We start from the raw sequence: 15,147 nt of genomic DNA on the forward strand, positions 1-15,147 counted from the left end.
CAGGGGGCATAGTGAGGAGATAATGGACCAAAGCAAGACAAAAAAAAACTAGCAGGGAAAACTCCAAACACTGCCTCCCCATGTCTGATGTCAAAATACTCTTCAGATCTTCAACTGCTTTCAGCTTTGTTGACTACAAAATACATCCCTCTCTTGGACTGGTTCCATACCCTTTTAGCAACTCTCCTCAGCAGGAGTCACATAACTCTGGCACCTCTAGCATCTTGGGGTCTTCAGGCAATCTAGGCTTCACCTTCACAGATTCATACAATGGCCTTTTTGAACCTCCATGCAGAGACAGCCCTGACATATGCCTAGCCTCAAGGGCTTTCCTTAGTCATGAACAGAGATTCTATAACCCCTTTCTTGTATCCTTGACTCTAAAGCCAGAGTCACATGGCCAAAGCTGCCAAGCTCTGCTACTGGCTAAGGCTGGAACATGGTTCCCTCCTTAATTTTTCTTTAATCAGATTTCTGTTTTCATGGTTTCCGTTACTGCCTAAGCTTTTCTCTAATTCCTTTTCAAAAGTTGGAAGCTTAGCTGGGTTAGTTAGATCATGCCCCGAGGTCACCACTCCCTTATTTATTAGAATCAGGCTTTTCTTTAAACTTTTTGATCTCCTTGAGCACTGGCCGTATCTTCATTATACTTCGTGGTACTCTTTTTCTCCTCAAACTAAATATTTTCTATTTTTCCTTGTTCAGCTTGCTCCTTTTCATTATATATCCGCCTAATAGTGACAATTAGTAACCAAGCAACACAACCAATACCAGGTTGTCTCGAAATCTCCTCTGCCAATGCTGTTAATCCAAAACTCTTCAATTTAGACTCGGACAGATTTTTTTTTGACATGTGTAGAAAACAGCCGCATTCTTCACCAACTATCACAAGAACATCCTCTTGTCCATTCATTAATATTTTTCTCCTCTGATGCCTCTTGATCCAACTGTTCAGAGTCTACATTGTTCTCAGTGCCACTGTCCTCCATGCTTCTACTAGTTTGGTCCATTAAGCCATGATAAAGCATTTAACTGCTTTCCTAATCCAAAGTCCCCAAGTCCACATTCTTTCAACAAGCAGCATGGTCAGGCCTTTCACAATACCCCACTCTCTGGTACCAACTTCTGTCTTCGAGTTCTATTGCTGTAAAGAGACACCATGACCATCACAACTTCTATAAAGGGAAGCATTTAACTGAGGCTGGCTTACAATTTCAGAGATTTAGTCCATTATCATCATGATGGGAGGCATGGTGGAATACAAGCAGACATGGTAGTGGAGAAATAGCTTCACAGTTATACATCTGGATCCTCAGGCAGCAGAAACAGAAAAGCACTAGGCCTGACATGGGCTTTTGAAACTTCAAATGCTCCAATGACAAACAGGACCACATCTACTGGAACAAATAGTGCTACTCCCTAAGCATTCAAACATATCAGTCTATGGGAGCCATTCTTATCCAAACCACCACACCCTCTGCATTTGCAACCCCAACACCTGTGTTCCCTTTACCTGTGTTTCCTTATTGTTGCCTCTCAAAACCCATTTCCTCCACTTCTGCTTTGTAGGCTGCTTTTCTCTCTAGTATGCAGTGCAGTAGCCTTAGAGATTTATATAGTTTTCTTAGAACTTCCACATTTTTCTTTCTTTCTTAGAGCAAAAGTCTATTCTCTTTCACTTCTTATATACCCTGCACTGGTTTATGTCTCTTCATTTCTGTTTATAGTCCAAACATTCTTGTGACATGTTTTCAGTTTGGCATTTTCTGTCAACATAAAAATCCCCAGTGTGTTTTAGATAAAAGATCAGGGCATCTTTTGTGACCAAGAGTCTCTTTTTATCCTGGTCATGACATAGATTATTTGTCATCATATGTATTTGCTGTATTTGGGTGTTTGTGGTAAACTATATGGAGAAACTTGATGGTAATCATGGCTCCTGAAGTTATATGGGCCATATGCAGGGTCATTTTATTTCATTCATCCATGTGGGAAAATTCATAAATAAATTATTTGACCTTTCTGCAGTGGATTCTATTATGGTCATATTATATTGAAAATTGAATTCTTGTCCAAGAGAGATAAGTGTGAGATATAAAAAGTATCTGTTGGGTAGATTCTGTAGTGCCTAAAGGATATACATCATTAAGCTTTAGTTTGAGTAGAAAAGCCTGCATTTGACTAGGAATTGGTCTAGAACTATTAAAATCAGGTTGACTAATCCTTATGCCCTGTGACAAAAAAAAAGAAACCCAAAAAACATAAACTTATATTTTCTACTGTCGTAGAGAATTCGAGCATGCCGTAGCCTGTCCCTTTGTGTATATGTGTGATTTTAAAAAAGGAAAATGTGTATGTGAGGCTATGGAGAATCTTGTCAAAAGGCTGGATTTTAAAGTAATATTCTAGGAAATGGGGTTTGCTTTTTCTCTTCTAAGTGCTAAAACTCACAAAATGACAATAGGCATAGTATTATCTTCCACTTGTAGAACAAAGTTTAAGCATCTGTAGTTACAGATGTATATGGTCTGTGTTACAGAATGAGGAAAGTAACTTTAAAGGTATTTTGCCCTAGGACTGAGGATGAAGCTCATTGCTAAAGTGCATACCTAGAGTATTCAAGGTCCTAGGTTCCATCCCCAGGACTGGCAGGAAAAATAAAAAAAGGCAACAAAAGCTGGTTACCTATAGGAGGGCAGATGGCATATTTGCCCTTCCCCAAATGTCTTATGGTTATAACTCTCTAGCATCTTTAACCTTTAATCATTTACATTTTTTTCATGGTATATATTCACTCAATGTGAAAAATCAAAACTTCCACTGAGTATCTAGTCCAAGCATGAAAACTATGTAGTCCAAAACAACATAGAGAAGCATCTCATTTCTTTTTTCCCTCCCACCTAGATGCTGTATTATGTAAAGGATATCCCAGCTACCCTGAGATTCTTCCATGGTCTCTTAGCTGCCAATGCTAAGATTCTCATTATTCTTGTGTCGGGTAAGCTATTTCAACCAGCTGGGTTTTAAAATAGTATTGTGAATATACACATGCATTCATGTGTTTAGATAAAGTTAGTACATCTTGTTATTGTTTTGAAATTCATTTTAAATTATTTTTTAAAGTAGAACAATGCTCAATTTAGAGAACCTAGTGGAACCAAAATCTCTCTGCTTCTCTCTATTCAGAAAATATGTCCTTACAAAGGTTAGATAATGACTCAGTGTTTAAGAGCACATTGTTTTTGTAGAGGACTGCAATTGGTTCCTAGAACCTACTTTGGGCACCTTAATAATGCATGTGCACATGCATGCACATGGGCTCACACACACACACACACACACACACACACACACACACACTGTAATAGAACCTTACAAAAAAGAAAAATTCTTTGCCTTGTTACTTTGCCCTGGTTACTTTTCTGCTGCTGTGATAAAACACTGACCTAAACCAACTTGGGGAGAAAAAGGGGTTATTTGGCTCACAGTAGACAGTTCATCATTGAGGGAAGTCAAAGCAAGAACTCAAAGCTGGAACCTGGAGGTAGGAACTGAAGCAGAGATGATGGTGGAGTACTGCTTACTGCCTAATTCCAGGCCCCTCTGCCTGCTGATGGCACGGTCCAAACTGGGCCCTCCCACATTAATTCACAATTTAACAAAATGTGCCCTTCAGACATGTCCACAGCCTCATCTGATAGAAGAAATTCCTCAGTTGGGAATCCCTTTTCCAAGGTGTCTCCATTTGTGTCAGATTGTTAAAAACCAAGCAGCACCACATCTGTTTTATAGAACAGAAAGTTAAAGAGATAGTATTTTTAACATGAGAACAAACAAGTACATTTATTAAGTTTGCCTATTATATGTCACATAACTATTTTTCCTCCATCCTTGAGATTTACTAATAAGTAAATAAAATCTTAGACTTTTTGGATGCCATTAATTTGCATTTCTAAAACCATTAGAAACTTAGTTCATTATAGCTTCTTTTTTTACATATACCTATAAAATGATTCATTTGTTTCACTATTTTTCAGAGAGGATATTTAATTAGTTTGTTGCTTCCAGGGTCATGTCACATAGGTTAAAAGTTAGAAAATCAAACATTGATATTAAGATCATTCGTAAGATTTTACTATGTAGTATAGGTTGGATTAAAAAATACCAGAGTATTATGGGTACCTGCCACTATGCCCTGTCTCTGTAGCAGTTCTTCCATGGGTGTCTTGGGTTGTCTAGCTGTTGTTAGATGATTCATTTCTAAAAATGCCCCGGTCCTTATCATCATCACCAGACAACAGCTCCACTCACTGAAACTGTGTGCCACAACATTTGTCTTCACATACAAGGAATACTTTTTAAAATGGCAACTGCAGTTGTTGCTTATACTTTCAGGCTTTACTTGGTGTGAAGGTTTAGAGCCAGGAACTCTTACATACAACTGACTCCCCAAGCGAACATTCTGATATACTATTTTTACCTCTAGTTAGTTAAAATTACTCACTTATTTGGGAAAGACCTGATTTTCCATTTTGAAGGGATTATATAAATTGAATGCTTTCTGCTCACCTATGTTTAAATTAGGGACTTGGTAAAAAGTAGTTTGTATTACAAAAGTAAACTTATTTTCCAATGTTGTGGGGACTTACTTTTGTGATCTGCATCAATAAAATACAATGTTCTGAACAGAAATCTATCCTGAATTGACAAACTTAATATTAGTAACAGTTCTACTAGTAGATCTGACATTTTGAACAGTTAAATATTTGAATGTTAGGTATTCTTATTTACCAATAAGAAAAAAACAATTATGTTATAAGTATACTTTATGTGCATTTTAAAATTAACAAAGCTCCTTTATAGAGACTGTAGTCTGCTGGCTGCAGCATAGAGTTATTATAACCCAAGAAATCTGAAGATAAAACAGGCCCAGGGAAGGATATGAAGACACTTGGGGTAGGAATACTAGTGTACTTCCTACATGGATGAACTTTGCTTCCAAGCCTTAGTTAACTTTAGGCTATTTGTGGACAGGCGTACCCATGTTATTTGTATGTACGCATACATGGGATTCAGATGAGCTCTGTATGTTTTTATTTGGAACCAAAAAGGCAATAAACACAAGTAACTTTTTAAAAAGAATTTTGAATCAGAAATTATTCAGTCAGTGCCCTTCAAATGGTAGAAATAGCTTTCGCTTTTTTTCCTCCAGGACAGGGTTTCTCTGTGTAGCTTTGTAGACCAGGCAAGCCTCTAACTCAAAGAGATCTGCTTGCCTCTGCCTCCCAAGTGCTTGGATTAAAGGTGTGTACCACCAGCACCTGGCTAGTTTTCAATTTTTTTTAAAACATAGTTCACAAGCTCTTTTTACAGAAGAATAAGGAGAGGTTGTAGTCTGAAAGAGATAAGCATTTTTTATCAATATAGTTCCTAGGAATGACAATGAACATCTAAGACTGTTCAGTTCATCATACTGGAACTCATATGAGATCTTTCTATTATCATAGTCACTACTTCTTGGAAGATATTTTTTTACCACAGAGAAGAAATATCAGATTAATTTCTTTTTAAAGGAACCACTGAGTAAAATAAGAAAAAATATTTCAGATATTTCCTTGTATTTTTCAGAAATATTAAATAGATTAAATAGAAAATATATTTTTTTAAAGTCACCTTTTCTAATAGTTTGCTTTGCAGTTCAAGAAGATATTCATCCTGAGGAAAGAATTAATACTGCCAAATATGTTGGTCATTTTTCATCAGTTTAGTTCGTTAACTAGCCTGTTCCTAGTTTCCCCAGCCATACTCTCACATGAAACAATTAAAAACACAGAGCAAATGGCTATGGTTTTTATCCCAAGCATCTTGAGTTATCCCTCCCCATCTCTGCCCTGGAACTCTCCTGCTGCTTCACATCAGAGTCTCTTATGAACTCAGGACAGTGAAGATGGGTGCCTTTGCCTCAGTCTATTACTATACCCTTGTGAAACCTTGAGTACACAGAAAATGCTCAATGAGTCTTTGGATTCAACGAAATAGCTGTTTATTTGAATTTTGTGATACCAGAACTACAAGGTTCTGAAAGTCCACCCAAAAGAGTATAATGTGATTCATCTAAGAATGACTACACGTGGAACACAGAAACTGTGTGTGTTTGCACATGTGTTTGCATGGTAATAAATGGCTCAGTGAAATATAAATATACATTCTCATGGGCATATATGCTGGATATGGGGTAGTTAGACAAAACCATGTAGGATAAACAAGAAAGAGGATGAAATCAGAATAAAATCAGGTGGTCAGTGTACTGTATGTGATCCTATGTTTTCTTCTGGGTTGCTATGCTTTTGTTATAGATCAAGTCCAACTCAGTAAATATTCACTTAGTGGTAGCTAACAGAATTCTTTGATTATTAATATGAAAAAAATGAAATGGAAAAGTGTAGGAGGAAATCTGATGCCGCCATTAAACATGTGACTTACTAAGTCTATGCCGCCATTAAACATGTGACTTACTAGAGGCGCATACAGATGAGGTAATAAAAGGGCGGTTTACCACACTGCTAACCACACCCACTTTAGGCAGGACTAAAGACGTATACGGCTGGACGTAAAGACGTATACGTACGTAGGCGGAACTACGTCACTAGCCAGGCCCACTTTTGGGCATGGCTAGGGCGTACGGGAAGGCATAAAAGACAGCGCACAGGAAGTCTCGCTCTCTTTTCCTGGAGTTCGGCTTCCGGTCCAGTCGCTAGCTGAGATCTGCTGGGCTTCTCGGGGTTTGGTATCTTGTGAGTAATTTTCTACATAAAATACTCAGCGTTACTTTCAGTCATTGTGTGTCGTGTATCGTTACAGCGTCCGTAAAGCCAACAGAAAAGAAGAGAAATAAGTACACAATACTTGAATTTTGTTTTAAATGAGAGTATTGTATACAAAAATATTTTTACTCCCCCCCCCCCCCCCGGTCATTCAGTTCCAATTTTTTTTGGCTTCCGGGGTTAGTTCATGACTGTACCAGCCTTGCATTGGCTTCAAATCCTTTGTAGTTGTTCTCTCCATCTGGAACCTTCCCTGTGCTGTCTACATGGCTGCTGTCAGATTGTGCTCAAATGTCACCATATTAAACAGACTCTGTGATCACCATAGGTAAAACAGCAGTGCTCAAATGTCTCTGGCCATCCTTATCCCTTACTCTGATTGTTTTTTAATTACACATTACATCATATGATATATATTTAGTTACTTATTTAATTTCTCCCTGCTTTTGTTGTTACTTGGATTAAGCTCTACAAAGGGTATGAATATTATTTTGTTGACTGTTCTATTCTAAATGTCTGGTATAATGACTAGGAGAAACTAAATAAAAGACAAAGTAAAGAAAACATGAACTTTGTTCTTTTGCACAGGAACTAGTGGCTGGGACAAGCTATGGAAAAAGTATGGATCCCGTCTACCCAGGGATGACCTCTGCCAGTATGTCACTTCCTCTGATCTCACTCAGATCCTGGACGACCTGGGGATTAAGTATGAGTGTTATGATCTTTTGTCCACCATGGACATAACAGACTGCTTTGTTGATGGCAATGAAAATGGAGACCTGCTTTGGGATTTTTTGACAGAGACCTGTAACTTTAACAAAACAGCACCACCGGATCTTAGAGCAGAAATTATGAAGGATCTTCAAGAGCCTGAATTTAGTGTTAAGAAAGAGGGGAAGGTACTTTTTAACAATAATCTAAGTTTTATAGTGGTTGAAGCGTAACTATAAGTCATGAATGTCCAGAATTTATATTTTGATCAATTGTTTATTACATATTGATTTACTTATCAAACACATATTTACATACTACAGTTAAAAATTAATCTTATAATAAGGATATATTCTCATTTCTTATAAATGAAATCTATAAATTTCCAAGACATTCTTGGGCTTCCACCAGAATCATGTGGGCTACTTCCAGTTATAGCTTGTCCAGTTAGAGTAAACACTACCTAACTGGAAACATATGGCTTGAGTTTCATCGACTTACTGATAATAAAATCTTTTCCATTTTTTTATTGTACTGGAAATTCTTAGAATAGAGATAAAATATATGCCATCTATATTTTGAATAACAGAAAAGTGACATTTATTGATTCTATCATCACAAAAAGTAAATGTAGTTCTACTTGTAAAGAAGTGTTTGTCTTTCTACTTTTCCTGTGATAGTTTCTATCATACTTTTTATTGGTGACATAATAAAATTAGAGGCTGGTGGGATGGTTGTTTCAGAGGACCTGGGTTCACTTTTCTGCATGCGTGTCCTATACCTCACAGCCAACTGTGATGCCCGCTTTAGAAAATCCGATGCCATAGTCTGGAGGCATCAACACTTATGTGAGCATATCCCTCCCACACACATAAGAATAAAATAAATCTTTAAAAAATGACTACAAAATTGGCTCTGTCATGTGATATTCCTACTTTATCTAAGATATAATTATCTTCTCTGTTTTTGTTATACTGAAACTTATATTTTGTACAAATTAATTTAGTTCAGTTTTTCCTTTTTAAAATTTTAGTTTCTTAAACATTTTTAAAGGTCTTCTAGGTTTAGATTGCTAATATTTTTATAATAGGTTCATAACTTCATTCCAAAGTTACCTTTAGATAGTAGGATTTCAGAGAATTTGGGAAGACTTATTTGATATTCTTGCTTTATTTTTAAAGGATCCCCTGTAATTCTTACAACAATAATATATTTTAAGTTAAGAAGTAATAATTCATTAATAATTTCTATAATAAGAAAATGATACTTCCAATCAAAATGGGGTAAAAGAAGGATCTTAATAGCTCATGGAACTATGCCTTACAGTACAGATGCCTTAATTCACAGATGGTGAATTATGTTTTAGGTTAGTCAACTGTGAAGAGTTTGTGCCCCCTTTTTAACCACAGCTCATCTCTGTGGCTTAGAATCTGTTTACATTAACAAATAATCAAGCTTTGTGTATAATCAGTAAAACATTGATGTATTTTTCTCGGATAGCTTCATCTTTTTTTTCATTATGAAATACAATAAATAAATGACAGTCAGATTCCCGAATAAGACCACTGAATGATCAGAGCAAATCGGTGATTCATGAATATTGATGGGGATAGGGCAACTTCAACAGAAAGATAGAATTCAAGACTCTAAAGCAGTTATGGCCTTTTGTAGAAGAAGAATGGACATGCTATTTAATGATAGAAATAGAAAAGCTCACTGATGGTTATTTACAAATATGGCCCTTTTCTCATCCCTATAGGCCTTTTCTATAAAATTCAGGGACAAATAAATTCTCGTCTACTTTAGTTTAATATAATGGAAATACACATTGAAATAGTATAAGAAAGGCCATAGTGCCCTGACTGTACCTCTCCCTTTGGGAGCCACATTTGCTTGTAAATAAATGGCTTTTCACTCATCTTTGTGTTTTACAACACTAAAAGGGCCCTCCTTCCCTGCTGAGAACAGGTCCTGATATATAAGAAGTTTGATTCCTCTGGAGGGCTGGCCTTTTGATGTGTTTTACAAATCAAAGGTTGTACTTGTGAAGACGCCATGGCCTCCTGCACTGGGTGTGACGTTTTTTTCACAGGCACAAACTTGCTTTTGGTCAGCTGGCTAGAGGACTCAAGGGACTCAATATACTCCTAATTTGCTTAATAAAGCGTGGTGATTTATACCTTTCATACAGGCTTCTTTGATTCCTTTTCTTTTCTTTTCTCTTTGGTCTTACTTTATGTTTGTAAGACAGATTCTCATTTTATAGACCCCTGTCTTTACCTGTGTAAGCTAGACTGGCCTCCACTTCACAGAATGCCCGTTGTATCAGCCTGCTAAATGCTGAGATTACAAGGGTAAGCCACCATGCCTGGCTTACTTCTGTCCATTTTTTTAAAACAGAAAACCATCTCTATATATGCCTAAAACTTAGTGACAGTGTTACAGATAGCCCAACAGAGATGACCACTCAGACAGAGTTGATAGCCAGTTGAAAGTCTTTATTCCAGCAGGCTGAGACCACACGCTGGCATTTGGGTGACCTAGGTGTGGCTTCAAGTGTCCTGGGTATGGGATTTTAAAAGGCAAAAAGCACATCCTAACACCTCAGTCTGCAGCTACATGGGGTTGGAGGGCTGGGTTTTACAGAAGCAAGAAGTTTAACTGCCAAATTAAGTCATTAGCTGTAGGGGTCTCTGCATAAACAGGCTTCAGACAAAGGAGCTAGGACATCCTGACCTTGGGTTCCTGTAGTAGAGTTGGGAAGTTTTCTATAGGATTCTCCATCAAGGAGATCAGATTCTAGTTAAATCTGAAAGGGCCTCAGCAAGAATATGAGATGGAGAAACCTTCGCATTGTCTTGCCCAGTTACAGTAGTTTCAGGGGATGCAACTATTGATATCCTATATTACCTGATACTAGAAAGGGTATGGGGTAGTCACATATTGACCTTTTAAGTTTGCTTTTATGATTAAGATTAAAAAACAACACAACATAAAATTGGAGTGCTATGTTGTGTGTCATGATTCACTGTGTAAGCATGGTGCCTTGCCTATGGTAGATGATAGACAGGATGGCTGATGAATCCTTTTCTTTTGAACCATCTGCCTTATGCTTTGTGTGTCTAGTTTACTGTTGTAAATATGGCTGAACAAATTAAACAGGTGCTAGAGCAATCACAAGGCATATGTGAGGCCCTGAGTTTGATCCCCAGCACAAACAAACAAAAAGCAAACCAAAAGGAAATAAAAATAGAAGCATTTTAAAAAGAAATAATATCATGTACCCAAACTGAGTTGTTTCCCCTAGAATTACTATAAATTTGAAGTTACCAAGGACTCTTTCTGGCACTTGCTCTTAAGAGATTATTGTCAAGATCCAAAGAGAAAATATACAGTGGTACATAGTATTTTCAGGCCTGATATTTTCTTATAAAAATTTGTAGCCTGTGATTGGCTCTTCTACCATGAGCCAACAAAAATTAGGTGATAGCCACATTCATAGAATGAGAGGGAAAATTCACGAAGAGTTTATGTTCATAGTCTATAAAGCTATGCAGAATCTGTGAGACCCAAAGCTGAATTTTAAGTTTTAACTACTCTGCCTAAGAGATCCTTGAAATAAAAATGTCTCTAACTTGTAAGCGCCTTGCCCAAGGACCAATGCTTCCTGAAATGCTGGAAGCTATTGTTTGTGGGAGCTAACAAGCCACATGTTTTCACTCCCTTAAACAAGTTTATTTGGCTCAACTGCACCAGATGTGCTTGATCACATGTGGGCAGGATGTTTACAGGTAGGAAATACATCAGGATGTGTACACTTGTCCCTGATTGCACCTGATAAGAAATTCAGTGAACTGTGGATTTGGCCTTTTTAAGCCCCTGAAAACTGAATTGACTAGAGGCCATGTCCCTGGGAACCCAGGTATGATCTGGCCAAAGCCCATCCACCTGGTTAGTATGTAATTGAAACTTGATTCAAAATTGACTTTAAATTGTGCTAGTGGTCTTCTTCTTGACCAGTGCGATTAACCATCCAAGTGTATATTTAATGTTTTTCAAATATTTATTTAATGAGAGAGCTTATTGCACCATATTTTGTCATTTAAACAATTCCTATATATAGTTTTGTTAGTAGAGCACTTGCCTTCTGTAAGTATGGTTTGATCCCCAGTATCACAAATAAATAAAATATAATAAAGCAAAGGCAATATAAAATATAATAAAAACAAAAAGTAATAAAAGTGTATATATATTTACCTCATCAGAATGGTTTCTAAGAAAAATAAAGACTAGTTTTTTAAACGTAACATTTACATAATTTTTACTGATTCTTTGGGAATCTCACACCATGCACCCCAATCCCACTTATTTTCTAGTCCCTCTATATCTGCCCTCCACCCTTGTAGTGTCCCCTCAAAGGAAAACTTAAAAAGAAATAATAAAAATTAAAAAATACAAATAAGGATATTAATTAACAAAAACCATCCAAGCAAAAGCAAATCATAAAACAGTTCTCTCCTCCGTCCTTTTCACCTGAGCTGCTGTGTATCATGCAGTAGATGCCTTTTGTCCACACAACTTTCCCTGCAGATGTTCACTGTGTAGCAAGTTGTTGGTCAGGTTCAAATCCTCTGGTTTCTGCTGCACCATGAATCCTGGACCCTCACAGAAACTCCGCTCAGATATCCTGCTGTTTCCCGGAGTCAGGGAGATCCTGTGACTTGGTTCTGCTGGACCAGTCCCTTCACGCTCTTCAGCAGGTCATAGATGGGGTAGGAGTGCAAACTCAAAGCCAAAAAGGACCCTGTATATGTGGCTGAGTGGTGGCTGAATTGGTCAGTCCAGGCTGCTGGGATCAACCCCCTCAGGTGAGGTGTAGAGCCAGCTCTCCCATGCCCATGGTGAGAGTGGGATCAGCTTTTCCTAGTGCAGGGGCCAACTCTTTTTTGTGTTGAGGTAACTAGGGTCTATTAGCTCAGGGCTGATGAGCTGCAGGGTTATCTTTCCAGTGAGAGGTGGGCCAGCTCAGCACGGACATGGCCATCAGCAGCAACTTGGGGCTGGATAGCACCATGACCCCGGGTGACTGTGCAGGTTTCTTAGATTGGCATGGGCCCAGCAGCAGCATGGTCCTCGGACTCCAACATGGCCCCACGTGGCAGTCCAGATCTTGGCAGTCACACAGCCTTCGATGGTAACAGGAACCATGGACCTCAACACAAGACCCAGACATGGACCCCTAGCCACAGATTGAGCCTGGGATGTCACCATGGCCTTTGGGTGGCAGCACAGGCCACCCCAATCTGTATGGTCCGGACAGTAACACGGATACAAACATGTCCCTAGGGCTCAGCCGAGACCCAGGCATCTGCACAGACTTCGATGGTAATCGGAGCCAAAGACTACTACTTTTTGATGAATGAATAATGTAGTCCAGTAAGATGGAGCCATAGCAGATGACTCCTTAGGTTTAAATCCTAGCTGTGTTGATTATCAACTACATGATTTGGGATCCCTTTCATTCTTTATAATCTCATATTTAGTCGTATGGAAAATGAAGATGTTCATTGCAACTGCCTCAGATAAAACTTCAGAAAATAAAATAGGAAATATATCTTATAAAGTACCAGGCTCATAAGGATTACTCAAAAATAATAACCACAAGTATGGTTAGTTGCTTATAAAATAGAGATAAAATTAAACTAGAGATAAAATTAAAAGAAATCTAAGGAAAATCAAAGCTAAGGACCAAAGGTTGTATTTAGAGGAACCAACTTAGTTTCTAAAAATGAGTGTCTCAGTCAGGGCTTTCTCTGTGAGCTAAGTGTGTACTTCAGTAAGTTCAACCTGCCATCAGGGAAAAGCCATTAAAGTTCCATGGTCCCTGGTTTACTAAGTGTCCATGCTTTGTGCCATGTGAGCTTGGTTCATCCCTGCTTGAAATGACCAAGGGCTAATCAGTCATTTTAGTCAGGGTTTCTGTTGCGTTGATGAAACACCATGATCCACAACAACGTGGGTGTGAGGGGTTTACTTCACCTTGTAGTCCATCATCCAGGGAAGCCGTAAACTGAGGCAGAAACAGAAGCAGAAGCCTTTGACGAGCTCTGCTTACTGCCTTGTTCCTCATGGCTGACTCGGCTTAGTTTTCTTTTTTAAGATTTATTTATTATGTATATAGTATTCTTCCTTCATGCTGGAAGAGGGCACCAGATCTCATAGATGTTGTGAGCCTCCATGTCGTTGCTGGGAATTGAACTCAGGGCCTCTGGAAGAGTAGCCTGCGCTCTTAACCCCTGAGCCATCTCTCCAGACCCTCAACTTAGTTTTCTTACAGTATCCAGCACTGCCAGCTCAGGACTTGTACCACCTCTATTGAGCTAGGTCCTTCCACTCCAATCATAAATCAAGAAAATGCTAAGCAGGCTTCGGTACAGGCTAATCTGGTGAGGACATTTTTTTCTTTTTTCTTTTCTTTTCTTTCTTTTTTTTGTTTCTGTTTTTGAGACAGGGTTTCCCTCTATAGTTTTGGAACCTGTCCTGGAACTAGCTCTTACAGACCAGCATGGTCTCAAACTCACAGAGATGTATCTGCCTCTGCCTCACAAGTGCTGGGATTAAAGGCATGCACCACTGCCTGGGTAGGACATTTTTTTTTGTTGTTTTGTTTTATTGAGACAGGGTTTCTCTGTATTGTTTTCGAGGCTGTCCTGGAACTCGCTCTGTAAACCAGGTTGGCCTTGAACTCAGAGATCCACCTGCCTCTGCCTCCCGAGGGCTGGGATTAAAGGCGTGCACCACCAATTCCCGGCGACATTTTTTTTAAAATTGAGGTTCCCTCTCACAAACTGACTCTAATCTGTGTCCAGTTTGCATAAACTAGCCAGTATGTTAGCAGACAGATGTATCACAACTCACAGGTCATCCAGAAATTGATTAGAGCAGTTTCTCCCAGAAACTATGAAATAGATTTGTTATCAAAGGATAACTTATTTTGTATAATTAACCTGAAACAGTTGGTTGTTTATTTACTAATTCATAAAATAATAAAATATTCTCCGATATTGACTAAAGGTCTCTGTGTAATTTATTCTAAACAAGGAAAACATTGCAGTTAAAAAATCTTATAGGCCAGTGAGATGGCCTAGAACTTAAAGATGCTTGCTACAAATCTGATGGCCTGAGTTTAATCATCAGAATACAATAGTGACAAGAGAGAATCAACTGATACCCACAGCTTTACTCTGACCTTGACATGTTCATCCTTCATGCATACATACATAATAAGAGAATGACTGTAAACTTTAAAAATGATTAAAAGAAAACTCCCTGCTCTCATGTAATAATTAGCTTCAGCTTTCAATTTGATGCAAACTCAAAGTCTTTGGGGAACTAGGAACCTCAAGTGATGAAGAACTTGATCAAATTGTCCAGTGGGATTGTCTGTAGGACATTTTTAAAAATTGCTAAGTGATTTGAGAAGGTCCAACTCACCCTGGTGTTGTTTTGTAGAAGGAAACTGACAGATTAGGGAGTCAGAAGCAAGCAATTCTCTGTGAGTTTGAGGCTAACCTGGTTTAAAGGCAAGTTCCGGGACAGCCAGAGCTGTTAC

At 38.3% G+C, this 15,147-nt stretch overlaps 1 protein-coding gene across 3 annotated transcripts in view; it reads left to right on the plus strand.

Moving 5' to 3' along the window:
- Hnmt (histamine N-methyltransferase) overlaps positions 1-8,444 on the plus strand; it is a 58,725-nt gene extending 50,281 nt beyond the window's left edge. For all 3 annotated transcript variants that reach the window (XM_021235057.2, XM_005083750.4, XM_013123241.3), the window contains exons 6-7: positions 2,905-2,998; positions 7,413-8,444. In XM_021235057.2, coding sequence (XP_021090716.1) covers positions 2,905-2,998; positions 7,413-7,768 — 450 coding nt within the window. In that variant the 3' untranslated portion in view covers positions 7,769-8,444. The remainder of the gene's footprint in view (positions 1-2,904; positions 2,999-7,412) is intronic.
- The last annotated feature ends 6,703 nt before the right edge of the window (positions 8,445-15,147 follow it).

Source organism: Mesocricetus auratus, unplaced genomic scaffold (genome assembly GCF_017639785.1).
Source record: "Mesocricetus auratus isolate SY011 unplaced genomic scaffold, BCM_Maur_2.0 Super-Scaffold_100004, whole genome shotgun sequence".
In the NCBI taxonomy this organism is placed as follows: domain Eukaryota; kingdom Metazoa; phylum Chordata; class Mammalia; order Rodentia; family Cricetidae; genus Mesocricetus; species Mesocricetus auratus.